At 43.1% G+C, this 27791-nt stretch overlaps 1 protein-coding gene across 1 annotated transcript; it reads left to right on the top strand.

The window, feature by feature from the left end:
• The first annotated feature begins 693 nt into the window (after positions 1-693).
• plcg1 (phospholipase C, gamma 1) lies at positions 694-26922 on the top strand. Its single transcript, XM_053425475.1, has 33 exons — positions 694-980; positions 2205-2482; positions 8769-8921; positions 9302-9395; positions 9506-9553; positions 10073-10157; positions 10313-10396; positions 10793-10815; positions 10904-10973; positions 11064-11165; positions 12262-12380; positions 12889-12974; positions 13359-13479; positions 13687-13855; positions 14011-14133; positions 14690-14791; positions 15025-15212; positions 15866-16066; positions 16185-16304; positions 16446-16626; positions 16763-16840; positions 16935-17038; positions 17587-17680; positions 17866-17935; positions 18797-18957; positions 20406-20502; positions 20597-20821; positions 20922-21070; positions 21478-21592; positions 22437-22598; positions 22689-22777; positions 23454-23722; positions 23820-26922. Exons 2-33 carry the CDS (start codon positions 2266-2268, stop codon positions 23860-23862), a joined length of 3942 nt encoding a protein of 1313 aa, XP_053281450.1. The 5' UTR covers positions 694-980; positions 2205-2265; the 3' UTR covers positions 23863-26922.
• The last annotated feature ends 869 nt before the right edge of the window (positions 26923-27791 follow it).

Below are 27791 nucleotides of genomic sequence, written 5' to 3'. Positions count from 1 at the left end.
TTTCTTCCAAGATACATCTATTCACGACCTTAATTAGGATCATAATGGATCCCTTTTACGACAGGGCACCCACAAAAAACATTTTAGAAAGGGCAAGATCCAGCCTGGATGCACTTTATGAGTTGAAATTCTAATTCAGCAAAAAGGCGAAACAAATAACCAAAAAATTATAAATGATAATTTAATACATTTAGGAATAAATCGTAGATTAATTAGATAGACAAGTAAATAAATGAATAAATAGCAACAGCCTTGTAAAACGTATTTATTAATTTGTGTTTTCCTACAATATTTATTATTTAATTTAAGCATCAATTTATTTGGGTGTTTATTTATTTATCAATGAATTTGTTTGTTTATAAATGTATTAGTGTATTCCCACGTTTACCTTTTTTGTGTATTTATGAATCTATTTATTTGTGTATTCCCACATTTACCTATTTGTCTTATTATGTATCTATTTACTTCTGTATTTCATGTTTATGTGTTTATTTGTCCATTCCTAAATGTATCTTTTTGTCTATTATATATATGATAAATTATATCTATATGCCAGTTTTTTGTTCACACAGCATATTCTTACACTAAATGCAACAGGTTCTTTCCCGGGCCTTTATTGTGAAGCCTTGGAGCGGAAGCCTGGCTGCTGCCCCGCTCCCCTGCTGGTGGTCTCCTCTCTGGGGGAAGGGCCTCGCTGGCTGAGTCCGAGAGCGGACAAACTTGCGTAGTCTCACCGCTGCTCTCTCGGTGCCTTCCCACCTCTCTCTCTCTCCCTCTCTATGGACGGCCGGAGGCGAGAGGAGGACGCGGGGATTGTTGTCGTCGGGACTACAGCGTCTTTCCGGGCCAAGGCGATGATTTAACCACCGGGGGAAAGCGACGAAGAAAACCGGGGAGCGCGCCTGGGAAACGGAGACACACGAGCGGAGAGGAGCGGGCTCAGCCGTCGGGAGATGCGCGGTCGGGCCGAGATTGCGGCGGTATGTACCGAGCTGCACCGCGGCCCCTGCGACGTGTTGTTTTTCCCTGTTGAGTTTTTCCTCCGCACGGTGAGACGAGCACAGAGGAGGGGGGGGTGCGGGACGGAGGCTGTGAGTGCTGCCTGGGCTTGTTTAAGCTGGAGAGAACCCACCGGCCATGATTCCTTCCTCCGGCCCAGCAATGCTAACTCTCCCCGGCCCCGTCTCCACGCCGTGGAAACAGCCAGGCGGCTCTCGTTAGCCCCGCTCTCCTGCTACTCCTCCTCCGCCGCCGTCCAGCACCACTGCTTCTTTTTTTTCTCTCTCTCCATGAATAATGTGACGCCTCGTGAATTCAAAGGAAACTTTGTTCTCCTCTGCAGCAGGTTACGGGCCTGTTGTTCAGTCGGACCCAGATTAAAGAGCCCCGCTGCTCCGTGAAGGCTCAGACCTCCGTGGAGAAAGTTTATATGTTGGGATCGGCTCCATCAACACGTTTCCCCCGTGATAGAGGCTTTTATTCGGGCTGCAGCTGTCATTCATTACGGATAAATCTGTGTCACTGTAGGGACTTGACAAGCTGCCATTAGCACAACACACTGTACAAACCTCACCCATGGAGAAAGATCTATCAAATCATGGATGAGATGAAAGATTTAAGTTGTTTGCTTTGTTTACAAACACAATTTCTCTGTCTTAACGTGATCACCGACATTTTTCTATAGATCCAAAACAATGTAGCTCTGGTTCATTTCATATTTAAGGTCTAATAATGTTACTTCATACGAACACGTGAATTAAGTGTATATTTATCGAACAATAAACACATTTTACAGAAAGACTTATCGGTTTTGAAAATAAACATGAATACAAGTGTGTACATATATATTCATATATCAAAATGTACTATCTATTTGTAGGACTATTTGGTAGGTTCGATCTCATATGGCAGCGTTACCAGTAATAATAACAATATATTTCACATTTTAGAAATTACAAATTCATATTTTAAATATTTATGTTACATCATTAAAAATGATTTAGAATCAAGAAACAGCTTTTTTCTGGTACACATTTTCCAGTATTTTGCAGGTGTATAAACGCACAGTACATGTAGAGTAAGGTTTCCAGCCTTATTGAAAACGTGTCGTCTCTTCACTGGGGTTATAATGTGTGTACAGTGCCGACACACTAGAAGTCTCCGGTGGTTTGTTGTTTCATGAGTTTCCCCCTCTCCTGCTGTAGGTATCCCTGGACTGAGCAGATTGTTCTGAGAGGAAACGGATAACAAACAGGGGAAGTGAACATGGCAGGGACCTCGGGCTTCTTTTCCAACGGACCTGTTCCGTGGATGGACAACGACACGGAGATGAACAACCTCTACCGAGACCTGGAGCTGGGGACAGTGCTGACGCTCTTTTACTCCAAGAAGTCCCAGCGGCCAGAGAGAAGGACATTTCAAGTCAAGCTGGAGACCAGGACTATTATCTGGACTCGGGGCACGGATAAAATAGAGGGAGAGAGTGAGTAGCGTGCAAACACAAACACAAAACACACACATGAACTGGTATTTTGGTTGTACAATGCCGGCATTCATGCCAGAAATAGATTGTTTACATACGTTCAGAAATATGACGGTTACAACATGTAGTGAAGTGCTTGACCGGCTCAGAGCATGGTAGTATTGTGAGCATCTGGAGAATTGTGTCACTTCCACAATCTTTTAGATCCTTCAAAATATCACAATGTTATTGGGTAAATGCAGTGATATTGGTTATGTGACACCTTTTTAGGAACAAAGATTTGAAATGAAACTGAAACTGGTAGATGCTTTAGTGGTTCATCTTACTCAGATAAAGCAGTCTAATAAAAATATATTGCTTATCAACTAACTGTGATGCAGCAACGACCATAAAAAGACAACGTTCAAGATATAAAACAACATTCCTGAAAAGAAAATACCAGTTATGCCAACATGAATATTACAAGTTCTAATTGAGCTGGTAGATGAAAGTTGCTTTTCGGGTTTGCTAAACCTGATTTGCTTTGTTGATGTGATTGTTGTTTGTCATTTAGATACAATAAGAGTCCAATGACTAGTTCAAAGGAACAGCCAGGGGATGAATCACACCTCAGGTACAAACTCAGGGTCAACAATCAGAAGAGATATTGCTTCCCGGAACACTTTTGTGGCATTAAAAGGAATATGTTGCAATCTGGGAGGAAGCTGAGGCTCAGGTTAATCTTTAACAAAACAGTGCATCTAGCCGGGGATGTGCTGGGCTTCGGCGAGTCGTTAATTCATCCGTCTGGAGGGGAGCAGGATGCCTCGTGCACAGCTGTACTCTGCTCCGGATGCAACAACAAGAGCACACGCAGACACACAAACACAGAGAAGAGGACAGAAGTCTTTGGGGTTTTTCTTCTTCTTCTTTAACACAACAGTATCATCTTCTCTGCGATGAAGGGTTTCATACACGTATGAGCTCATAGCTGCCATCCGATACTCCTGGAGATGTGAAATTGGCCTCAGCGGCTCATTAATGCACAGAAATAGAATCTGAGGGTTTTTTACTGGAAGCGTGTGATCGTTTGGGAACGGTTTGGCCCGCTGTATTTACCCCCCTTATCAATGGCAGTGAGAGAACGGCGTCCATTCATTCTGTGGGAACGGCCCTCTTGCTTGTTGCTAAATATAAACGCTGAGAAGTGTTGGCCTTTAAAATTCTCTCCTCTCTCAAATTCGTTTCTCTTCTTGGTGCCGTCATCGTCATTCTAGAACGATGCTTTCTGCACTTTGTATCTCTATGTGCTGTCAATATCATAATGCTGGTGTGTATCTTGACGAAGCAGGATGTGGTCTGGCAGAGCGATTTGGTGGTAAGTGACGGGATGGAAGTTGTGGCAGGGGACATCACAAATGGAAGGCCTTTAGTACCTGACGCATACAATCTGTGATATTCAAATGAAATCCCTTTTAGAACGTCAGATGTCTAAATATGTTACTGAAGACACCGCAGCTACTTAGACATGACTCATGAGCACGTGAGTGTGACCGGAAGACAAGCTCATGTGAGAATCAGTTACTGACTAATTACCCTTATTTCAAAGTATTCATATTTAATGCCATACTGTATGATACAATATAGCATCACTAGAGCTAGAATGATGCCAGCCTGACACAATGACCCATATTTGCTTCTGACAGATATACGCTCTACTAGCGGCTTGTAAATTTCAGGTAGATTAAACGGGTGCGGTCTAATACATTCCTGCATAAAGTCTACCTCCATGATGGTTCTAATGTATGATGAATTAGGTTTAGAGATCCAGCTGACCCCTCTCCTGATCCATCAGGGTATGTTGTGGGTATGATGCTGCGGATCATCCTGTGTTACAAGGAAATTGGTTTCTATCACTTTGTTGACCCCGTTTCTGAAAGTGAGAGGCTGAATCTCCAAAAATGTAAAAAAATGCATTACAGCTGAACCGCACCACAATCAACATCCTCTTAGACGATCACACAGTTGAATCAACACGTCTCTGACACAGTTTCTACAAGTGGAGCACTCAGTAGAGCTCATATCTGCACCAAGGCCCAGCAGTCCCTTTAAATTCAATCAAGTTGCAACAAATTTCACACACTCATAGATATCAGTTCACTCAACATGCCTGGTCTTCTTCATTAAGGCCCATAATTTATTCCCTGGGAAATTAGTGAATATTCCTGGATCTGCCACTTTTATCCTGATCCACGCAATTGATGTATATCTGACAAACGACAAAAGCAAGAAAACAGACAGGGGCAACAACAAATCTCCTTGGTAGAGGTAATAAGAGCTGAACATTATAACCTTCATCGAGGCAGAATTTACTGCAGGACGGTCATAATAAACAGGATCACTTTGTTAGTTGTTGCAGAGGTACTAAACTGCCAACATAGTTTATATGTCTGCTGTCAAATACTTGATATACTAAGAGTTTTTATACCTACTTAGGAACCCATAGCATTTCATTGTACCACTTGTCTTGTGTTTTGTCTGAATGATAACAAAGTGAATCTTAAGTTACGATGAGCTGGAGGAATCTCTATTAAGAATCTATGGTTTTAGAAAATGCAATTGGCTGATGTACCTGTATCTTAAAAACGAAAATCTCCCATTTATATCAGAATCCGCCTCTGAAAAAAAGAAATGGCTATAGATGTCATAAATATATTGTTACCAAATATAGGACATTGCATGTCCCCTGATAGATTTGATCCAGCATGATTTAAACCAGATACAGAAAACCACTCAGTGAAATAAGATATAATATTGCAGAAATACAAGGTGGAGCATCGCTGCTTTTTATGTTCTTCATGAAGTTAAAGTATATAAAGTATTTACAAACCATTGGACACCATAATAGGCTTAACTATAACAGAGACACATGTCTGTGATTATCATGAGACTGAATATCGGCCTGTGCTGACACATCCATAATGCTTCTCTGATAACCAGTAAATTAGACACAAATATACCGTTGACAGACTCCGGATTGACGGAATTACAGCTAAAACAAATAGCCAGATAATTAATTTGGTTATCAGCAGAAAATTTATTGAAATCTAATTTTGTGATCGTTTCAGACAAGTTAGGTAATTTTTTAAGCAATAATGACAAAACCTCCTTGTTACTGCTTCTCAGTTGTGAGTATTTGCTTCTCTTTTTTAAAATGCTTTATACAACTGCAAGCTGAATATGTTTTGGCTTTGGATTCTGGGGAACTAGGATGGACATTTGACAAACTAAATAATGAACTGAGACAATACTCATACATACATAATTCTGTATTCAACCTCTATAAGTTTTTATACTAACTTGAATGGTGAATTGAGCAGAGGGACATGACGTGTCTTCAAGAGAGGATTTTGGGAAACTGTGTGATATCAGAGTCCTAATGGGCCCATATTGATCTGCATTTAGCACCAATTAATGACATGTGGACAGCTACATCCTGGAAATTACTTTGAAGATGAAACTCTAAAACCACTAAATGTTGAAGAAATCCTCCAATAGTTTTTGTTGACTTCTCAGTGATGTAAATGTGGATGGAATTACCTGTCACTGGAAATGTCGTCACTGACTTACTTTTTCCATACCTCCTGTAAATCAGCCACACACAGGCTTTGTCGCCTCAGACGTCTGATGTCATTTCCAACTAATGCACATCTCCTTTTTTCTGTCGTGCACTTGGCTGTCAGCCCAGTGCATCTCTGAAAAATGTATCGGCAAATTAGCGGGACGTTAACCCGCAGGGAGCGACAGGGTGTTACAGCGTGCGTCTGCCTTTTTGGATTGTTTATGTCTGCATGAGAACATTGTAATAAAGATCAGGTTGTCAATGGAAATCAAGCACAGCTCTAGCGATGACTTGCTTCTTTTACATTGGGCTAGAGCAGAATCCATGTCCCTGCCTGACAGTTATTTGTCAGGAAACCTAATTCGATGTGGTATCGAGGGAACTGATATGATCGGCTGATGTGGAAGTGCACTCTGAAACAGGGTCACGCTGTGGGCTCCACAGTTACAGGAAATATATATACAATTTAAAGGACAGTTATATCTTTACAATTAGGCTTTAAATACTAAACACAATTGCAATAAAGGCTGCAAAACCATCATTTCATTAGTGAATTGGAATATTGATAATTTTCCCAATGAATTGTTTATAAAATGGCAGAAAATAGTGAAATAGTGCTTTCTGTAATTTTTCGTAGGTCACATTATGCAGTTTAAAGATTCTTGTTTTGTCGAACGATCCCAAAAGCAAAAAAGTAATAGTTTTAGATCTAATATGACAAAGACAAGAAGAAATTAGTCGATTAAAAACACTCATTGATGCATTATTATGTCAGAAGTCTAATTGATCTTTATATAATTCATATCACAGCTATAGATTTTGTTTTTGTCAATACTGTGCAGTTGTGTTTTTTTCTCCTCTGCAACACACAATTGACAACAGCGGTTGTCATGCGCTGAACTAACTCAAGATGCGATGCGGATTATTATTAATGTTATCTGAGTGAGGAGTGACACTGTATTCCAATCAAACCTGTTTTCTGTCTGTAGCATCAACCTGTCAGTTTGCAAGAGTCGGCACCAACTCCTCAGCTGGAGATTCACTAGATGGTCCAGGATTGAAATCCCATTTTTGCAGCCAACAACTACTTTCATTATCACTTAATCATTTGATTTTTGAAATGTCAAAGAAAAAATCGTAACAAGCCCCCATATTTGGTTCTGAGACTCGGTTTTATCATTGGCAATGGTTTTGAACAATATCTTATAAATCCAGCCCTTGTGAGGGGGCATGGTAGAAATGTTGTGGAAGGCAGAGGCGCTGGAGGAAGTGCTGGTGTGTGCTGCAGGATGCCTCCTCTCATCTCCTTCGGTAAGGTTACACCTCTGGCTATCTCTTTATTTCCTGCATCTGTCTGAGGCAGGCACCAAATATTTTTACTCCAGTGACTTAAAGTGTTTTGTAACAGATCAGCCTGTCAAAGCCGCCTTGCTCTCAGCGGAAGTCTGCAGGCCTGTGTTGTCAGTAAAGTAAACTGAGATATGATGTACGATCAGAGGGCTTCACTGGGTGAAATTTTGCATGAGAAGACGCACTAGGGTTTTTTTATGCTTCAGAAGAGAACATGCTCACTCTCACCTATATGTGAGCACAGATGTGGTGTGTAGGCGACAAAGGCACAGGATGTGTGGTTCGGGTGCAGGAAGAGGAGCAGGAGCTGAAAAAAGTGTGTGTGTGTGTGTGTCAGTGTGGGTGGGTGTGTATTTAGCAGGAGAGTCCTGGCTGTAGGTCTTAAACTACTAGTGTGGTAGCCCTGGTAGGAATCCATTGAGATACTTTAAAGCCCACATTCATAATGTAACTGCTCTTTAATGCAGTCAAGACCAAAATAGCCCAGTGTCATAAAACGTTGGATAAATAAAAGATATGAGTTGGGGAGGCAGTGTTGTTAAGTGGCATATCAGTGTTGTAACCTGTGCTTCATGCCCTTTGGACTCAGTTTATATGATGAAAAGACTTTTAAAACTCTCTTTATACAACACACTTAAGTACAATGTGTCTGCGACAGGTTTCAAAGCTCTGTCGTACCGAGTAGACCAGTCCCAGTATTAACTGGTTTGTGCGAGTGGCTCAGACTGGCTCTTGTTTTCAGATGAGTGTGGCTTTGGTTGATCTCAGTGGTGAGAGAGAGACAGAGCTTAATTTGGGTAGGCTAACATGGTCATAACTTAATATGAAATTCAAATATATCTGTATGTGCCTCTATGGTTCAGATGTGGTTCAAGTCTCAGTTTCAATGCTGTATGTGGTCAAGGGGCTTTAAACTCATACATCTTGGTCTGTGTCTTAGAACTGAGGCCCTATTTTCTGAAATTATATTATAAAAACATTGTAAAAGTGTTATTTAGGAGCATTTTCCTGATGAAATTCTTCTGTAACAAAATTGTATCATGCAAGTTATTATTTCCAAGTAAATTGTAACTTGTAAAAAACATTAACAAACAGGTAATGGAGGAATTTCTCTTGCCCAACTTTTTTGCACATAAATCTATCATCAACAACTGGGCTGAAACCGGATGAATTGATTATGGACTTTGGGAAATGAAATCGTATTGAATCTGATGATCAGTGCTGATATCTGAATATTGTATATTATTATTGTGTTTTCCAGATAATCGATGTTTCCCAGCCGTAATGAGGAGGCTCTCTGTTATAGCTAACGCTTGTATGTGTCTCTCCTCCCAGTTGACATTCGGGAGATCAAGGAGATCCGTCCTGGACAGAAGTCGCGCGACTTTGAGCGCTATGTGGAGGACTCTGCAGCGCGGCTGGAACAGGCCCACTGCTTCGTCATCCTGTATGGCACCGAGTTTCGCCTCAAGTCGCTCAGCCTGGCAGGTACGCACAGAGACGTACACCCATTCAGATACAACCAGCACAACAGTATTTCACCTTTGCATCATATTCTGAACAGGAATAGCTCTGATAATAACCATATACCTCAATTTGTCAGCCATTATCCCCTGAGATGTTCAATGTTTTTATCAGTCACTAGTTTTTTGTGTTTCTTGTTCTTGTGTTTAGGAGTACAAATCTCAGAGGGTCGAATAAAAATTGCGAATATTAAGCCAGGTCCATTTGGCTCTGAGATCACATATCACACAACGTCACCCTCTATTCTTAGGCCCTTATCTCGTGCAAGGAAAAATATCCCCCAAACAAAACTTCAACTTTCATTCCCCCTTTATTAAAAGTAAACCGTGTTTCTTTTTCCTCAGCAACATCTGATGAGGAGATGACCATGTGGGTGAAGGGGTTGAACTGGCTTGTGGCCGACACGCTGAAGTCACCAACCCCACTTCAGATAGAGAGGTAAACAACACTTATGTGTATTCACACCATATCCAGAGTTATTGATGTGAACAGGCGTCATACTTTCTCTTCTGGTTGCTGCATGAATTCTCTTTATTGGGTTGTTTTAGGTGGTTACGTAAGCAGTTCTACTCGGTGGATCGCAACAGAGAGGACAGGTGAGTCGGCTCAGTCAAAAGATGAAATCTGCAGAGTTAATCAGATCAACCTCACAGGAAAAGGCCGTAATTAGATAAAACTTGATTGTATTGTGCACCAGTCACGCAGCCTTTCCCTGGTGCAACATCTAGGGCAAGTCGAAATCCGACTGGTATGTTTGTCTGCTGAGTGCTCAGTTGAGGTGTAGTGAAGGAACTAAGCTCTCAGTCACACACCAGCACCTCTTCCTGCAGCAGGAAACAGACTGCAGAGGATGGAGGAGATGCACAGAGAGGTTTGGCTGCTACATCCCTGATGAAAGAGCGAGCCTTTGTTACGCTGCTAGGGTATTGTCTGCTCCGGCCAAAATTCCAGGCTGTGTAGTAAAAGTGAAGCCAAAGATACTTAGCAGAGCTAGTAAGGGACGTGCGTTTGCTGGTGTTCAGTGTGTCTACGTGTTCGAGTGAGCACAAGAGCTCGTGCTTATTGTACGTGCATGTCCATGTTTGTGTTTCAACTAAAAGTGTGTATGTGTTTAGGATATCCTGTAAGGATCTGAAGAGCATGCTGAGCCAGGTCAACTACAGGGTGCCCAACATGAGGTTCCTCCGAGAGAAGCTTCCGGTAACCACCACCTAGTTATCACAAAGCTCCCTCCGCTCCCATCTGTCTGACATTAATATCACATTAAAGGAGAAGTTGGTAGAGACCATAGATTTATGATTTGTCGTTAACAGTCGTGTTTTGCTTCCCTCTCGCGTCGCTTCGTGTTTTCATAGGACTCCGAGCTGAGGAACGGAGACGTGTCCTTCAGTCAGTTTGCTCAGCTCTATCGCAGCCTCATGTTCGACGCCCAGAAAAACGTAAGTGCAGTCATTTTGTGTATCCACAGATGGTTCTGTCCCGGCACTTTCATCCCCCTGTTCCCCATCTGATGCCCTGCCAAGGCGTACCCTCCCCCCTCCCCATCTGTCTGCTCTCAAATGGCTGTGAGATCAATATGGACCAGTTAAAAACCCAGCAAACCCCTTTGGTGGAGGCCATTAGGACAACCACACACACACACACACACAGACACATGCACTCAGATAAGGAGACAGGCAAGCTGTGGTCAGATTAAATGAATGACCTCAGTGCCCCCCTCACCAAGTCTAACCACCCAGCCCCCATACAGGATGTCTATGTTCATCTTTTTTAAACATCAAAATAACAGCACTTTGAATTACTAATTGAATTTTCCTTTTCGATCAATCCTGCAGATGGAAATCCCATTTCTACAAAGGTAGGTCAGAAGTACACACACACAAAGACGGTGAATGTTTCTGCTGCGTCACATGTTACTGAAGATAACCATTAATTTTCTCTGCCAGGTTTATTGACAGACCAGAGCAGAGGATGTCCCTGGAGGATTTAAAGAGCTTCCTCCTGGAGTCTCAAAAGGTAATATCTGCGGGCCTTTGAACCTTTATTTTTTCTCAGATGTGCTTCATTCGCATATCCCAATACATCTGTATTTCTATGATAATCCAGGAAACGTGGGCTACAGACAACAACAGTGTTCAGGAGTTTATGTTCGGCTATCTGAAAGACCCCCTGAGAGAAGTGGAACAGCCATATTTCCACCAAGACGAGGTACAAGCACTCCCACCGCCTCTCACATTTTCTTTTACCTCCTTTTTTCTCACTTTCTTTCTTACCCTTTGATCACTAATGGAAAGTTTGAATAAATATTCATCAGTTATGTTTTTCTGAAGACCCCTACCTTGATCGCGTGGGCTTAAGATGGTAAATTTACCTCAGCTAGCCACGATCTCAGCCTCAAGCACCTCCTCCCACACATAGAAAAGGTTATTGACTGTGGCGCCGTGTGAGGGTTCGACAGAAGGCGAGGGAAGCTTTCTGTGGTCAGAATAAATAAACCCTAACCCTAGGACAACATATACCACCTTCACCTTTTTTGCACAGACTGAACCCAAATGTTCAACCTCTGGACTCTCAGACAAACAACCCTGTAGACCTCTGTCATAGAAACTGTGACTTATCTGAAGTGCTAAGTCTGCAGCTTATCACAACTAAATCCAAATTATTTAGCTGATGCATATTCTGTATCTGTTGAAATTAATCTCATTTCTGACTGCTGCCTGAGGCTGCAGGACAATACCACTAACTTTTGCAAATGTTTTTCCCGCAATGCCGCTGCTCTGTGGTTTCAAAGGCATTAACAATTGTTTTATTCTTTTTAGCAAAACATGTGTGCCACTGTAGTATCTGCTTATAGTTTAGATGGATTATTGCATGAAATATTTGATGTGAGTTCAGTTACAGATGTGATTATATATAGATTGAGCTTTTTAGCAGCTATTTTGAGAGATACATTATGACTTGTAAATACAACACAAAACCATTTGCGTCCTATGCTGCAGACACAATCTCAACATCCTTATAGTCGTGTGTGTAAATCAGATGCTAATTAATAGTGTGCCCTGCAGGAGGGCTTCCCATCCTCCCCAAGTTTACACATTTTTGTGTAACTACCTGTTTCTCAATTGCCTTGGAGCTGCAAGCCACCAGATTTAAGTTTCTTCGCGATGCTTGACTCTGTTGTACTTCCTTGCCATTCTTGTTATATTGTGGTGTGTCTGTCAATCTGGTGTAGATCACAGGCCGTTTGAAAGCTCACGTTTTCATTCTCAGCCTCATTTTCATCATTCTCCTCTGTTCTGTGCAGTTCCTGACGTATCTGTTCTCCAAAGAGAACACCATCTGGGAGTCCAACCTGGATCTAGTGTGTCCCGAGAATATGAACAACCCTCTGTCCCACTACTGGATCTCCTCCTCGCATAACACGTAAGACTGAGGCGATGGAGGACGTGTGTGTTTACGTTCAGTTCTACCAGTTGTAATTACAGCCTGGGAACATTGAGGCTGGCATCCTATCTTGAAACCTCGAACCAAAGAACATCAGATAAAAGTGTATTATTTGACAATTATGTCCCAGAATGAGATCCCAGCATGTATTTTGCAGGAAAAGGGATTTTTCCTCCCATTGAAAAGTGTGTGAAAGGCAGTTCAAGTGATAATTTTCTGTATTAGTTGTGGAACAATACTTGGCTGGCAGGGACCGGAGCAGTGGAATAATAACTTCCACGTTGCTTTGATTGTGTTTGAATTGACCGGCTGAATGAGTAACAAAAGAGAAGGAGCCCTTGTGATTCGGCACGATCAATGAGCTTAGGCCACCACCGTGGAGAGTGTGTGTGTTTATGGTACAGCCTCTGACGTGTGAAACCTTTTGAGGGACAGGTTAGATGTGTGTTTTTGTGTGCGCACGTTGACGTTACTCGTTTATTTTTAGCTACCTGACGGGAGACCAGTTTTCCAGCGAGTCGTCCCTGGAGGCATACGCTCGCTGTCTGAGGATGGGCTGCCGCTGCATTGAGTGTGGGTATACACACAAACACACACACTGGAGTTCTACAGTAAATAACTACCCCTTGACTTTCAACCTAATAATTAACTCTCATACCACTCTGGCTGACATTTCCACTTTTCGAGCCGCTGCCGCACCCTTACCCACACACGCTTACTCTTGCATAACAGCACCAAAGATAACTAACACCAAAGCCTTGTCAAGCAGGTTTCCATTTAAGCCAAAAAAGTTAACTTTGCCTCAGACAAAAGAAAACAAACGTAACATAAACGTGTGCATGTTTAAGTCTAAAGGCCTTAAAACTCTTCTGTAACTTCCTGTATATTTACATCTGTCTGTGCAGTACTGTAGAAAGAAATAACATTGCAAGCACGTGTGTGTGTGTTTATTTTCAGTGGATTGCTGGGATGGTCCTGATGGAATGCCAGTCATCTACCACGGACACACCCTCACAACAAAAATCAAGTTTTGTGATGTCCTGACCACCATCAAAGAGCACGCCTTTGTCACTTCTGAGTAAGTCTTCGTGATTATCTTTTACAGACGTCAGTTGTGACGAGATGAAAGAATGGGAGAGCTCGCACAAAGAAATATCAATCGACAATCTGGACATGCTGCAGTGGCATCACTCATCATTGTAGTGTTTGAGAAAATAAGATAAGAAACTGACTCCTAACTGCAGATGAAGAGGTTGATGTGTGTTTGACTCTGGTCCTCCCTCAGCTATCCCATCATCCTCTCCATCGAGGACCACTGTAGTATTGTGCAGCAGAGGAATATGGCCACTCACTTTAAGAAGGTGTTTGGAGACCAGCTGCTGACCAAGGCGGTGGATATCTCGGCCGACGGCCTGCCCTCACCCAACCAGCTCAAGAGGAAAATCCTCATCAAGGTCCGGAGCCACTTTTTTTTTTTTTACCAATTTTTCCTAAAGGAGAAAGTGTGAATGAATGTTTTGTACACTGTGTTCCGGCAACATAATGGGTCTGATTGTGTATCTTCTTCTTCCTCTGTCCATCTGTGCTCCTCGCTCTTCGTCACCTGCAGCATAAGAAACTCGCAGAAGGAAGTGCCTATGAGGAGGTGTCCACCTCCACTCCTTACTCGGAGAATGATATCAGCAACTCCATCAAAAACGGCATCCTGTACCTGGAAGACCCAATTAACCATGTAAGCACATTCACTCGGTGTTCATGGAAGAAGGGAGAATGATACAAATATGCTTCTAATCCTGTCGTTTCTGCTTTTAAATATTAGTTTATTTAGCTGTAATAAACATACTCACACACACACACCTACCTAACAGTCTCACAATCATACTGTCGATATTGGTCTTTTAAATATGAGTTATTTTTGTTCATCAAGATGAATAATTGCCTGGGAAATTCGTGAATTGGCCAATAACAGTATCTTGCTATGTTAAAAAAATGATTTGATCTTTTTCTTGGCCATGCCCCATCCTTCTCGTAGAAATCAGTTCATCAGTTCTTGCATAATCCTCCTGACAAAACAAACAAATGGAAAGCGGGGTGAAAACATAACCTCCTTCATGGAGGTAGAAATGAACAAATCTAAAAAAATAAATGAATATGAGCTGCTTTTCTTGATCTGTTGAGTTCTGTTTCTTGCTTCTTGCTTACTTTGGCCACTTTTCAGTGCAACACATGGATCCTCTCAATATTTAATCAAAGTCTTTCTCCCTGTATCCTCCCTCATTCCCTCTCAGGAGTGGTATCCTCATTTCTTTGTCCTGACCATGAGTAAGATCTACTACTCGGAGGAGACCTCCAATAACCAGGGTAACGATGATGAGGAGGAGCACAGAGAGGTTAGTAGGACTGATCCGCTGTTTGAGAAGAAAACTTGAACCAGACGTTACACTGAATTCACACATAGTATGAGCATTACTTGAATTCCTGCATGGGTTAGAGGTAACTTTCATTTTTGAGAACTTGCAGGGCTTTTACAGGATCAGTCTCAGAATGTAATGCACTTTTAAGTGTCTTATTTTGTCATGGCAATGAGCTGAATAACATCTCCCTCTGTCTTCTAACCTTCCAGGTGTCCAATGGTATGGACCAGCACGTGACAGAGAAATGGTTCCACGGGAAGCTGGGCGCAGGGCGAGACGGGCGGCAGATAGCTGAGAGGCTTCTGTCGGAGTACTGCCTGGAGACTGGAGCTCCTGATGGCTCTTTCCTGGTCCGAGAGAGCGAGACCTTTGTGGGAGACTACACGTTGTCCTTCTGGTATAATTCACATACTTCTACATTTATAAATCCTGCAAACTTTACAGACTGTGTGCATTTGTTTGGCAACGATAATTTACTGTGTTTACTTGCATGCTTACATAAACATTAAACCTCATACACTCAGTGATAATATTATTTAGAAATGTAGTTGAATATTTTTTAAATCAAATCCTTAAGCAGTATTAAGTGGTAAGTTTTTCATGTCGTCGTTTTTATTAAATTGAATGTGAATTGTAGCCTGTATGGTGCCTTTTGTAATATGACTTTATGTACATGTCAATGGGAAACTCTCCCATTCTCATTGTGTGTGATCTGTTGGGTTAAACTCGTGCAAACAGCTGATTGACACGTGCAGATCAATCATTGTCAATCTCCATCGCTAATTGAATGTAGTCGTTGTCACGGTCAAAATGTGATTATTAACCTTCTGTCTGCAAATGCATAGACTTTGCATGAGAGGAGGTATCACAGCTGATCAATCTATTTGTATGTGATTCACACACAATGCATGGAAACCATTTGTATATCCTCAGAGTGCAGCGTGTTCAAGGTTAATAATGGGGGCAGGGCCTTTCAGAGAGCTTTCACTTGGTCATAATGATGCAACAATGACCTTCTCTTCTCCTCTGTCTCACTTTTCTCTGCACCAGGCGGTCAGGGCGGGTGCAGCACTGTCGCATCCACTCGCGTCAGGAGGCCGGCAGCCCCAAGTTCTACCTGACTGACAACCTGGTGTTCGACACGCTCTTTGCCCTGATCACCCACTACCAGCAGGTGGCGCTGCGGTGCAATGAGTTTGAGATGAAGCTGACTGAGCCGGTGCCTCAGACCAATGCCCACGAAAGCAAAGAGTGAGTCCTAACACTGAACTGACCTTCAGTGATGACAGTGCAGACTGGTCGCTGACACTTTAATGTATAAGGATCCTGAAATGAATATTTATTGGTTTATTTTCTTCTTCTTCCCAAGGTGGTACCATGCAAACCTGTCCAGGAGCCATGCTGAGAACATGTTAATGAGGGTTCCTCGTGACGGGGCCTTCCTTGTCAGGAAGAGGGCGGAACCCAACTCATTTGCCATTTCCTTCAGGTAACTTAGTCCTCCCTTAAGGTCATGACAGATAATATCTCAAGTTATCAGTTTACTTCCTTTTAATGCACCAGGAAGAGTGTAGAGAAACGCAAGTGGTTGGTTTTTTTTATTGATATCGTGTCTGTGTTTTCTCCAAAGGGCCGAGGGTAAGATAAAGCACTGTCGTGTGCAGCAGGAGGGTCAGACCGTGGTGCTGGGCACCTCTGAGTTTGACAGCCTTGTAGATCTCATCAGCTACTATGAGAAACAACCTCTCTACCGCAAAATGAAGCTGCGCTACCCCATCAATGAGGACACACTGGAGAAGATAGGCACTGCTGTAAGTATTGCTATGAAGTCTAAGGCACTTTTATCAGAGATTAATAAGAATAAATATATAGAATAGTTGGCATTCTGTGGTAAAATCCACTGCAGCCAAATGAACAGACCTGTCTACACAATCTATTTTCTAACAGGAGCCAGACTACGGGTCACTGTACGAGGGCAGGAATCCAGGTTTCTATGTGGAGGCCAACCAAATGCCCACATTCAAGGTTAGAGTTCACATTTTGAATTCTGCACATTTTGACCAGTGTGTGTGGTGGAAACTTTGAACATGTGTTAAAGCCATGTGTCTTGTCTTTTCAGTGTACGGTGAGAGCCATGTATGAGTATAAAGCCCAGAGAGACGATGAGCTCTCCTTCACCAAAAACGCCGTCATCTCTAATGTGGACAAACAGGAAGGAGGATGGTGAGTGGCTGGAATAATGACTCATCCATTCAAACACAAGGTCACTGCCAATGTCTGGACTGAGACACTGTCCTATCCTGACCCAGAGCTATAACCAATGAATTATTCAGTCTCGATAAATGTTGACGGAGCATTTCCGTCTTAATCGCTGCAGCTTTTCTAGGCTGCTGCTTAACGGCTCTGGTCACAGACCAACTGCATGCGACGAAAACACTAAATGCGATATCAAAGCTGTTCCGTCTTTTTTGCCAAACAGTATCTTTATTTATTTTTAGATTGAGTAATGCACTTATGACGTTATGTTTAACTTTTATTAAACTAAGCTCTTTATTTTAACATCACATATCTTTATTATCTGTAAATTCTCTGAGACGAATTTTAATTGATATCCTTGATTTAGACAATTAAATATAGTTGTGTTAAATGGGAGCTAACTGATACAGGCATGGGACCATGAGATGAGCTAAAAGCCCTTTTTCTAAGATCTATTAAGAGGTGTTAAGTTCCCATTTTATCTTATCTTATATCTCTCTCTCTCTCTCTCTCAGGTGGAAGGGCGACTGTGGAGGGAAGAAGCAGCTGTGGTTTCCTGCTAACTACGTGGAGGAGATAAGTCCATCAGCAGTGGAGCCTGACAGAACTGTGAGCATCAAACCCCCAAACTGAGAGAAGCCTACAGCTCCACATTTGTATATTTAAAGTGAAATTAGTGACTCCCACTGGGAGGTCAGGCCGTGTCGCTCATCTGTCAGTCATGTGTGAAGTGGATTATTACTTCAAACAGGGCGATAACTTCAATCTTAATCCTCGACTTTTCTGTCAAGCAGGAGATAACAGAGAACAGCCCTCTGGGAGATCTGCTGAGAGGAAGCGTGGATGTCTCTTCCTGTCAGATTGGTGAGTGGCCCCTCCACTTCCTGTCTGCCTGCAGGGTTGCAGAGCAGGCAGTCACCTTGCCCGACGCTAACCTGCATTTTCTGTCCGTCATATGTTTGCACATGAACTCAGGACTCTGTTTCTTTAACTGCAAAAAGAGCACTGTCACCACTTTGTTTATTTTATTTTGTCTAATCCATTATCAGCCTCTTCTATTATTAATTCTTCTCCTTTCTGTTTTGTTACTACTCTTTTCTCACAGCTCTGTATTCGATATCTTATTGACATCCTCCAATCCAGTCAATACACAACCCATTAGTGTTGGCACATGCTGTCCAGGATTGTTGAGCTCTCTGCTAATGAGTTTATACTTGAGCATGTTTCTACGTGTTTGGGACGGGGGTTAGCTCTCTGGCTCCATCTAGTGGTGTGGGAAAGATGCAGTTATATCGTTCTGAACACTTTGTTCCATGGCTTCCTTCATGAGAGCACTGGCAGAGCTGCAGCCGCTGTAGCCGTTTGTTTTCCTGGGGAGAAAGTGATGATGCTGAACCTCGAGGCAGGCCTGCTGTGCTCAAAGTTCTAAATATTTCAACTTAAACAATGTTCTCCTCTGACATCTTTAAATCAAATTGAAGATGTACACGCAGTCGATCAAAAGAAGACAACTACGCTGCTTTTTTGATAGTATTTTTATTATTTAAGTGGTTTAAAAGCAGGATATCTCTCCATACCTCACCAGTTCATATGTTTTATTTTTTATATGAAATCCTTTCACCTTTGGGTGGCTGGAGGGAAATGCTTCAAGTAAAAATAAGAAAGTGTAACCCATATTTTTTATCTTCTCTATTTTCCTCACCATTTTCTCTTTCTTCTCTTCAGTTGTGCGTCCTGAAGGGAAAGGCAGCCGGCCCCACGTCTTCTCACTTGTGCCGAACACCATGCGGACGGGCCTAGTGCTGGATGTTGCTGCCAGCAGCCAAGAAGAGCTCAAGGAATGGGTGTTCAAAATCCGTGAGGTCACCATGACCTCAGAGGCAAAGGTAACTATACTGCATGAAGTGGCAAACAGGAAGAGCAGGCCAAGAATTGCTCATGCCCCAGTGTGGGTTTAAAGAGCCAGTCACGACTTGCACTTGCCCTGTAATACCCCTGACTTGTATTTAGGAAACACTGATTAAGCAGTAAGCTCATGGGGTATTTCTCAGCAGTTACACACTCACTCACCTGGAGGCTGTTTTTTTTTTCCTCGGTTGAGCAATAGTTTTTGGGAAAGAAAGAATCCTCAGGCGAGCATCTGCTCAGGGCCCAGGGCTGGGGTGAGGAGAGAGCCTGGTTTAGGGACTTTAGAATTGCATCACAGCTCTTTGCAGATGTGGTTCTGTTGACTTCATCAGAGGACTTCAAGTGTTCGGGATGAGATTCTGAAGTCCATATGCTAGTGGCTGTATATGTCAATTGGAAATGCAAGTGGCAGTATTACCTTTTGTTTCTCTGCCGTAACGGTGGATTGCTCTCTCCCGTTGTGGTGTGAGTTGCTGTCCCGTCTGAAGGAGTTTTTATTTTCACAAGTGAGCGAAGGATGATCAGGAGACTGACAGGTGGATCAGCATGGTCATTGTACCTCTGAGGTGAAGAGGGAGTGAAGCCTAAAGGCCAAGCGTTCAGTTTACCAGTCGAGCTACATTCTGATCCTCACCTATTCTCATAAGCACTCGGTAAATGACTGAAAGAAAGAAGTCGTTGATACAAACAGCTTAAATGAGCTTCTCCATAGAGAAGCATGGCTGTGCCTTAGAGATAGGGTAAAAGGCTTCAGAAGTTCGGATTGGAGCTCAGAGTAGATCTGTTGCTCTTTCTCTTCGAATGCTGACAGTGGAGGGGGTTCAGGCTTCTGATTAGGATTAAACATCCCATCTAGTCTGGGACTGTCTCATGATCCATTCCAGAAGTAGCTGGAATGACCCTGGTTAGCCTGCTGCCTCCATGACTCGTCCTCAGATAAATAGAAGATAAACGGGGCGTCGCTTCTTCTGCAACAATTAAGTTAAAACAGCATTGCTTCATATCTGTGTGGAGAACTTTTCTCCTATTTGCAGGTGTGTGTGTGTGTGTTTGGGGGGGGGGGGGGGGTTGTCTCCTTGTATCACTTGTGTTTAGTTATTAGTAAATGATGTCTGATCATGAATCCGAATCCTTAATCCGAAATAAACTTCAATTCTTGTACGTGTCCTAATAAGTTAGGGATCGTGTTTATTGTTAAAGTGAGCGCAGGTCAGCAGGGAAGAGACGGGTTTAACGGCATGGTACAAAGTACCCACGCCGCTGCTGATAAGTGAACCTGAAAGGTCATGAATGCACACTTTGGGGAAAGCATTCACAGAATTGACCGTCATTAGCCAGATTAAGATGGTTACAGGTTATAAATGTCGGTTTCAATACATTTTCGGTTAATTGCCCAGCCCTGATTTAAAGTTGTCTCTGTGCACAGCTGGAAGAGGGGAAGATGATGGAGAGGAGGAAGAAGATCGCACTGGAATTATCCGAGCTGGTCATCTACTGTAGGCCTGTGCCGTTCGATGAAGACAGTAAGAATTACACACACACTCGGCAACATAAATCAATATGTCCAATACCAGTACAGGTGGGTCAGTTCTGTCCTTCTCTCCCTGCCGCCTGTAGAAATCGGCACTGAGCGGGCCTGTTTCCGGGACATGTCATCATTCCCGGAGACCAAGGCAGAGAAATACGTCAACAAGATCAAGGGCAAGAAGTTCCTGCAGTACAATCGACTGCAGCTGTCCAGGATCTACCCCAGGGGCCAGAGACTAGACTCCTCCAACTATGACCCGCTTCCCATGTGGCTCTGCGGCTCCCAGCTGGTAGCGCTCAACTTCCAGACCGCAGGTACCGTATCTACCTTCTGTGTCAGAGCTGATAGGCGGTGAAGACAGAACCTTGTCTAATGCTTTGATTAACTTCCCTCTGCTCTTTTCTCCACATGCAGACAAGCCCATGCAGATGAACCAGGCCCTGTTCATGTTGAACGGAAAGAGCGGCTACGTCCTTCAACCGCCCATCATGAGGGACGATAGCTTCGATCCGTTTGACAGACATACGCTACGAGGCCTGGATCAAATCACTCTAGAGATAGAGGTACAGTAACGCCAGGATCCCACTCTGTGTTTGCATGTGTGATACACTAATAGAAAGGTTTTCAAATTGTGAGGAGTAAATCATGAAGGGTACTGAGGTGCTTTACAACCTTTGGCACCTGATGGCTGCAATTTGCTTCAAAGCTTATCCTCCTATTGGCCTCTTAACTCAGTCTTATGAACTGACTTGAGATATATTTATATAAATTCTTAGATTCAGTTTGACATTTTCTTTCCTCACACTTTCGAGGATATAATTATCTCCGATGTCCAGAGCGATTAAACAACCTTACACTTTCAAAGAGGTCATAGAATCCTGGACAGAACCAGCTCACAGTTGTATTTAGGTGCTGAAACAAGTGAGAAGTTCTAAAGCAGTAACTCGTGTTCCTCTTCTCCTCTCTAAAGGTTTTGGGCGCCCGGCACCTGCCCAAGCACGGACGTGGTATCGTCTGTCCTCTGATCGAGATCGAGGTTTGCGGGGCCGATTACGACAGTATCAAGCAAAAGACCGACTCGGAAGGTGAGAGCTGCTCTGATTGTAGCACAGGGTCAATGAGTTGTTAGTGTTTACTGGATACGGTATCCTCATGTAGTTTCCTGTCTGGTCCTAGAAAAACAGGAAGTTGTACAAAACAACTGAGCCATGTGTGGGAACAAAAATATGATACAGCTCTTGTCAGGGTTTATTGTTTGGCATTTGAATTGTATCTACGATTTTAAGTGTCATGCCAAATTTATGAATTATTTATAAATAAGAAAAACCTATTTGAGAATACAATATTTTTTGCTTTCTGGAGAAATTACTTTAGTTTCATGCTTTTCTGTATCGGATGATGGTTTATTGCGCAGAATTACTTTTCTGCAGACTTTCTCCTTTGTGTTTGTGACTCGTCTGCATCAAGCTGTATTAAATCACTAAAACTGAGATTTATTTCAAACTTAGAGGAGAATATCCGTTTAGACAAGGCATTAATGTGAATTGGCCGATGTGGCGGTATTCCCACAGATGTAGAAACACATATTTAGGAGTCAGCAGTTCTGGACTGTAAATTCTGACCTGAGAACAACCAGTATTATGTTGTGATAATTGTTCACTTAAATGAGGAGCTCAAGCATCTTCTGCTATTTTCTTCTTTATATGTATGTTCCTCTGTGTCCTTAGGAAGTGGAAAGAGTGTTTTTTTTATAGTATTGGTACTGTTTTAAAATGTATATATAATGCATAATACAAATGTGATCAGAACAGTTACTGTAGTATAATTTCACCACTGCTGTTTCCCTAGTTAAAGATTTTCTTACGACACCATTGGTGGATCCATGTTTAACATTTCTCTTCTCTTTCCGTCTTTGCTTGTGTTGTGCAGCTGATAACGGTCTGAACCCCACGTGGCCCCAGAAGCCCTTCCAGTTCGCTGTGTGCAACTCTGCATTCGCCTTCCTACGCTTTGTGGTTTATGAGATTGACATGTTCAACGACCCAAACTTCTTGGCCCAGGCCACATTCCCCATTCACGGGCTGAAGACAGGTACACAAAGACAGTTTCCTCTCTGAAACGACCACAAAGATCCCATTGCAGCAAATCTGTGCTGTAATCAAAGTCTTGTTGTGTCACCAGGTTACAGATCCGTCCCTCTGAAGAACAGCTACAACGAGGACCTGGAGCTGGCCTCTCTGTTAGTCCACATGGACATCATCACAGGAAGGGTGAGCTGCTGTTTGTTACTGAGCCGATCCTCAAGCTGCTCCATGATGTTAGAACCATCAGAAAACACTCACATACAAACAGAGAGGAGATGCACCGACCCGGGCTCCACTGGTGCTTTATAGCCCATGAACACCAGTTATTTACTTGACTCACCAAAAAAACAATCAAACAAGTCACTGACTTTAAAACTGTTGGTTTATAGTTTGTTTAATTGAACAAAAATAGGTAAAACTAAGTTATTACATGTTAAATGCTTTACTGGGGCTAATAGGAGGACAGACGAGCTGGTCCCCCTCGTCACAGTCTTTAAACTTTGCTAACCAGCTCCTAGTTAGTTAGTCTGTTGGTTAGTGGGTTAGTTAGCTAGTTACACTGTACCAGTTTCTTACCAGGAAACCTTACCTAATACTGAAGCCCTTAAATCATTTTATTATGAGAATTGCTAAATAAATACGACTTTGTCTTCAGTCTCATCTAAACCCAAAACATATGAAGCAGAGTCTCATCATTGTGTCATGTCACTCTCAGCTAGAACATCGAAATGTTCTGAGCCTGCACGCTGATTCTAAAGGAAATGGTCTTAATGTCACATTTAACTCCAAAGCCATGAACACTTGAACTCTGGAAACTCTGGAGTTGACCCGAGCACCATCTCTTTCGTCCTTGTTCTCTCAGGAGGAGAACGGAGAGGTCCTGAGCCCGTTTCTTGCGGTCGGGGCCACGTCAGTGTCGGCCTCCGCCCAGGCAGGCCGGGAACGGCTCGGGGATTTGAGCTCGGTGTCGTCGACCTCCTCCAGCATGTCCGCTCTGCCCCAGTCACCGGCCCAGGCCATGGCCTACGCGGGGAGGGAGGGCTCCTTTGAATCCCGCTACCAGTCCCCTCTGGACGAATTCAGGGTGCCCCAGGAGACCCTGCTGGACCACATGGACGCTCAGAACAGAGGGTAAGTGTGAGCCGCGCTGCTTTTTGGTGCGTGCGGGGACTTTGGAAGCGCAGAGACGATTCTAGAAGTCCTCCTCCTGTCTTTGTCTCCACCTCAGGAATTTGCGGAGGACCCGAGTGGGTGGAGAGAACCGTGTCTAAGTCCAAGGCAATCAGGACGAATTTCTGTCACACCCCCCACCGCCACCATCACCTCAAGCCCCCTTACTCCTCCTTCTCCTCCTCCTCCTCACCCTGTCGCCTACCCCCCCCCGTACCGATGATGTCACTGACTGCTGTGAACACTGTTTCCATGGAAACGCCCACCACCGCTTTGGCCTACATTTCAGGCAGCTCTCCCTCCCTCCATTTTCCAACACCCACCCCTCTGTCTCGCTCTCTCTCTCCCCTTTCTCCCTCTCTCTGGCGCTCTATCCCCGGCCTGCCTCCTCAGCGCTCGCCTGAGGAGGAGGAGAAGGGACTCGGACATAAGAAGAGGGGAGGGTGTGTGCGTGGGGAGGGTGGGCGCTGCGAGGAAGCGGAGCCCGGCGGACAGGAAGAAGAAACGGGACATTCACAGGAGAACAAACACAAGGCTGAACGAGTTCCAGCTCTGGACGGGTCATTTGCGGTGCAAGTTCTCCTCTATTGTGTATTAAGTGTGCACAACAGCTGCTTAGTTGGGAGGCTTTAGAGGAGGGACAGAGACGGAGCTCAAAGAGGTGTCAGTTTGAAACTGTCTCCCAGTTAACTTTGTTTGATCTACTCTATTTGGCGTATATGAACATATATATTTATTCCTGCTATGCTGTTGGCCAGAGAACAGCTGCAGCTGACCTGCTCTCAAAGAGCTCCTGTATCCATGTTTTTAATTATTATAATTATTTAAACCTTTAGACATTCATAATGTGACTTTTTTATGTATATGTGTAAAACATGAGGGCTCTCTATGGCTTTTTTTAACATCTCTCTCCTCTTGGCTTTGTGGAGGAATGAGTCTCCAGTCTGACACAGTAATCCTGGAGGGATTCTACATTTTTTATTTTTACCTTATTTTTTTATTTTATTTCGGAAAGGCATCAGGAAGAAGTCATAACCTGTTGTTGTTGTTGTTGTCGAAGCAGTGGGAGAGAAGGCAGCAGCTCATGTTGTCTGGAACACACTCAAACACACACAGTCATTTTTACTTCAGCTAGTTTACATTCCAAACCAGACTGCACATCATTCCACTTTCCTGCACTGCAGACGCCTTCGGAAGCCACACAACACATTCTCACATCTGTCTCACTCACTTCCAGTCTTACTCCTTAATGGTCACGTCAATTTGAATCCTCACTCTTTGTTAAAGCAGGGACAGGGTTAGATCCTGTGAGGGATTGTGTTCTGAGTGTTTAATGAGGCTTGTGGTCAGAAAGTTTGGATTTCTTGTTTGTATCGTCTCCCCTGTGTGTTTTAATGGCAGCACGCTCGTCAATCAAGACAGAGTTCAGATGGCTGCCGGCGAAAAAAGACAATACTGATTTCTTTATTTTTTGGAATAACAGAAGTGCTGAGGAAAACATTAAACACATTTTAAAACATTTTCATTTACGGGGGAACGTGGTGAATGTTTCACATTCCGTACACCATGAGTGAATATTGGAGTTGTAGATTGTAGCACTGTTATAAATTTTACTGTGCAGCCACGTGTTCCCCGTATTTATAATTGAATGTTTTTTTTAAATGTAAATATTTTACTCACGTTTGTATCTTTAAAGCAAAAGCGACGGCCCCTTTATTCGATTACTGTGACACAAGTATGTTCTAGTACCAACAGATGTCTAAGCAAAGGTGACTCTCTGCAACCAGCTTGTTTTAGTTTGTGCAAAAGGACTTTTTACATGTTTGGATGAGAAACTTGTCGACAAACTCAAAGCAAGTGAGAAAGGTTTGCGTTGCCAAAGTAAGGTGTTAAAAAAACTAAACGACTACAAGGCCATATTGTTTTGCAGCACCACACAGATGTAGGGAACTGTGTCTGTGCTGCTGTTATGTTCTGGTGAGTTTTGTCACTAAGCAGCCTCCCAGTGACCTGTGTGGGATTTTAAGTTCCAGTGCCACGAGATACAGTTAAATTCGCCACTGCCCTTGAGTTAATTTGTGATGAAATGTACAAAAAATTGGACTTTATCCTGGTGAACGCCAAACGCTGCACTTCACAATTCATCGGCCAGAACTTTGGACCAGTGTTTGGCCGCCGACTCACAAATGTTCAGCTTTCTGTTGGGGTGAAGGTTGGTTTCCTCCTGAATGGGCAGGGAGCTTTTCATTTCCTGTGTGAGGGTGTGTTTGGGAGGAGCAGGCCGAGCCGGAGCTTCAGACTTGGTTGTAGCTCTTGCTTTCTGTGGCCGGCGGCTGATAAAAGGTGCCTGAGGGAGGGGTGGGGGGGGGGCCTCCATATAACTGACGGTGTCACCTTTCCAGGTTTGTATCAGAAACAGTGTTTTCTCTCTGTGTGTGGTGATGATGATATATGATGTAAACTCAGTATTCCCACTCAGTGCCGAAACACTGAGTCAAGCCATATGGTATGATTTAAGGTAAACGCAGGGACAGGAGTGAATGCTCAAGGACTAACTGAAACTTTTGTGGCATCTTTTTATTTTTTTTTTTTATGCGTGCCATTATTAAACCCAAAGTTCCTCCATATTACATTTACTTCTCCAGCGGTCCATGAATGGTATTTTATTTTTGTTTTTGCGGGGAGCTCTCCCTCCAGGGCTGCATTTCTCGTACTGTCTGCTAACATCTATACGTGCCTCCATCTTTGTACACATCACATTAAAGCCTCATCATTCACGTGCCCCCGCTGGCCTAACTAGCACCTGCACAGCCATGGTACACCCACTCAGGTGTGGTCTCTTCATTTGGACTGGTGGGACTTCATGTCAGCAGCTGCGTCTGGTTGACATGTCCCTGACTCTCCTGTTGTACGTGCTGCAGCGGCATCAACAAACTGTAAAGAGGTCGAATCAGACAGAAGGACTTAGAGCGCCTGTGTGTGTTCAAGGCCTTAAGTGTCATTCGTTCTTTTTGTTTTCAATCGTGTCTGTTCCGTCTCATTTACAGTCGCCTTTCTGTAACGTGCCTAAACTATGGAGAGGAAAAGTATTCATTTTAATTTTTGCCTTTCATATGAAACATATTCAAGCCTGAAAAGTAAATAAAATACTTACTACTTTATACTACTTTGTCTTCTTTTCTTTTCCTTGACACTTCATTCAAGTGGTGACACGGCTGGTTTCATTTGCACGAGATGCTGCAGCACAGGAAGAGAGGGCAGGGGCTTCAGCCTCACGTGGTCTCTGCAGCCCGAGAGAAGGTGCACTGAGCTGCTGTGGTTTTAAAATGATGAGCTAATAGAACGTGTTCAGGCAAAGTGTTAAATGTTGCCCAGTGTCACCTTTGCTGGGTTTCTCTGTCCGGTGTGATAACAACCTTTAACTTGTGTGTGACGGCCATTTTTTGTTACAGATTAGAGTAGAGGAGAAATAATTTAATATAAAGTATCCTCCAACATAGACTGTATTTAAACAGCACTTTTCAAAAACTCAGTCATTCTTTGTCACACACACATTAAAACAGAGCTTTTTCTATCACGCATTACTCACACTGAGTATATTCAGGGTTTATTGTCTTGCCCAAGGACATCGTAGGCACCAGGAATCAAACTGCCGGCCACAGCTGCCTACATGGGTCCCCAGGTGCATTCCACCCCCACATCGCCTTCAAATGTAGGACTATAAATCTAGTAAATAATGAGCAGATAAATAAATGGTAATATCAATAAACACTATAGTTGACATCAGGATGTGTTGTAGTTTTTGGACTCACTACCTTCCCACATCAGGGGTCAGCAGTTGGGTTCAATCATTGGTCAGTTTGTGCAGATGAAAACAGGCCAGTAAGTTTATCATGTTTCATTTATTTTTGTGTGTTCAAATTATTAGGTTTTAATCCAAAAAAAAAGGTACAAACACTAAAGATAGTCACTGTGCACTTTATCCATAACTCCTCTACACCTTATTCATCCCATAAAAATACCAAAAGAT

The sequence above is a fragment of the Pleuronectes platessa genome, chromosome 6, assembly GCF_947347685.1.
Source record: "Pleuronectes platessa chromosome 6, fPlePla1.1, whole genome shotgun sequence".
NCBI lineage: Eukaryota > Metazoa > Chordata > Actinopteri > Pleuronectiformes > Pleuronectidae > Pleuronectes > Pleuronectes platessa.
The sequence above is the reverse complement of the archived record's forward strand: the minus strand, read 5'-3'. Positions and strand labels throughout refer to the sequence as shown.